The 1938-nt window shown below is 60.5% G+C and overlaps 1 protein-coding gene across 2 annotated transcripts in view; it reads right to left on the reverse strand.

Moving 5' to 3' along the window:
* Positions 1-1688, reverse strand: part of Sh3rf3 (SH3 domain containing ring finger 3) — a 363624-nt gene extending 361936 nt beyond the window's left edge. For both annotated transcript variants that reach the window (XM_029570648.1, XM_029570647.1), the window contains exon 1: positions 1104-1688. In XM_029570648.1, coding sequence (XP_029426508.1) covers positions 1104-1661 — 558 coding nt within the window. In that variant the 5' untranslated portion in view covers positions 1662-1688. The remainder of the gene's footprint in view (positions 1-1103) is intronic.
* Between the last annotated feature and the right edge of the window lie 250 nt (positions 1689-1938).

Consider the following 1938-nt stretch of genomic DNA (forward strand, 5'->3'; position numbering starts at 1 on the left):
GGTAGAGGGCCTGGTATGTAAGCATAAGGACCTGAGTTTGTATCCTTAGCACCCACATAGAACACTCAGCATCCAGAATCCCAGCACTGGTGGGGAGGAGACAGATGAATCCCTGGAGCTTGCTGGCCACCAGCCTAGCCTAAGTGGGAGCTCCCGTTTCAGTGAGAAACCACGTCTCAAGGAAGAAGATGGCACTCAGGAGGTAGAGGCAGGTGAATCTCTCTATAAGTTCAAGGCCAGCCTGGTTTACATAGTTCCAGGCAGACCAGGGCTACATAGTGAGACCCTGTCTCAAAAATAATAATAATAATAATAATAATAATAAGATGATGATGATGACGATGATGATGATGCCACACCCAAGATTAGGATTGGGTCAAAACACTCCTCCAGAGAAATTCCTTCCTTCCTGCTGAAGGAGGTTGTGGTCTTCATTGGTCTGTGCCTCTCTCTGTCCTCTGCTCTCTCCTCCTGAAACAGGCAAGAGGCTGGAGGCCATCAGCATGCTGACAGGGAACAGAACCAGGGAATATTAAGCAGTAAAGTTCCCAACTTGTGGGCTGAGGATGAGGTGGAGGAGTCTGAGGTTCTGGGGAAAGAAGATTGTTTCTAGGGATTTGGGAGGATAATGTAAAGGAGAGAGAGAGAGAGAGAGAGAGAGAGAGAGAGAGAGAGAGAGCGCGAGCTGGCAAAAATACGGGTGGTGGGGAGTGGCAGGACAGACGGCATATCCACCCAGGGCTTGATGGGGTGCTGACTCACATATGAAAAGATTCGTGGGAGCAGACTCAAGCATTGTGCACATGTGCTGGCAGAGCGACTCCAATGGAATAGATGTACCTATGGTAGGTGCCTACAAGTTTGGGGCAAGGGTTGGGGGCGTGCTTTATGGGATGTATCCAAGAATTGGGAAGTGGCAATTGTAGAAAGCTGTGCAGAGTCCCCAGAATAAAGCAAAGTTAGTTAAAGAAAAATAAAACAAATGGGTGGACCAACGAGGGGTCATCGCTAGTCTCCTCCATTCCTGACCACCCACGTGCCCACAAGCTCACACATTCCCACATAGCGGCGCCATGCCCTGGGGGGGGGGGGCAGATTCTTACCTTGGCCACGGGTGTGCTCCTGCTGGTCGCCAGGTCGCACAAGCTGGAGGTGGAGCTGCCCGCCGCCGCAGGGAGGAAGACCGGAGAACCCGGGGCGCTGCCTGTCGCGCCGCCCCCGCCGCCTGCGAGCGCTGGGGACGTGCTAGGGCCGGGGCGCGCGGGCGGACTACTCCCGGGGCTAGCGCCCGGACGGGGCCGCTGGCGGATGCCGTCCAGCAGGCGCACCAGCAGAATGTTGGCGGGCAGCTCGTCCACGCCGCAGCCCACCAGGATGCGGCACTCGGGACAGCGGAGCTCGTGGCGGGAGCACACGATGCTCTCCAGGCAGCGGCGGCAGAAGGTGTGCTGGCATGGCAGCACCTTGGCCGTGGTGTCCAGGCGCTCCAGGCACACGGAGCATTCCAGCAAGTCCAGCAGCGACGACTCGTCCATATCCTCGCCAGACCCAGGGTCGGCCGGCCGCCGCTGCCGCCGCTCACCCTGCCTGTCGTCGCCCTCGCTCTGCGCCGGAGTGGCGGCCGCCTTGGACGCGCACAGCCAGGACGCTCCTAGCAGCATGGGGGAGGCGCCGGCGCGGGCCGCTCGAGCTCCTAAGTCGGGGAGCCGGAGCCAGGCCCGCCACGGGCAGCGGGCATTAGGACCGAGCCCGGGCGGCGGGCGGCGGAGAGCAGGGCTGGGTCCCTGCCGCGCCGACAGCCAGGGGCGCTGGCGCCCACAGTGAAGTGACGCGCCGCCCGGCCTGCGTGGCGGGCAGCGGAGGTCCGGGAGCAGAGGCAACTCGCGAGCCCTTCCGGACTACACCTGTCCAGCCGCGCCGCTGGCGCCCAGAAGCCCC

This window comes from Nannospalax galili, unplaced genomic scaffold (genome assembly GCF_000622305.1).
Source record: "Nannospalax galili isolate Female #2095 unplaced genomic scaffold, S.galili_v1.0 scaffold323, whole genome shotgun sequence".
Taxonomy (NCBI): Eukaryota; Metazoa; Chordata; class Mammalia; order Rodentia; family Spalacidae; genus Nannospalax; species Nannospalax galili.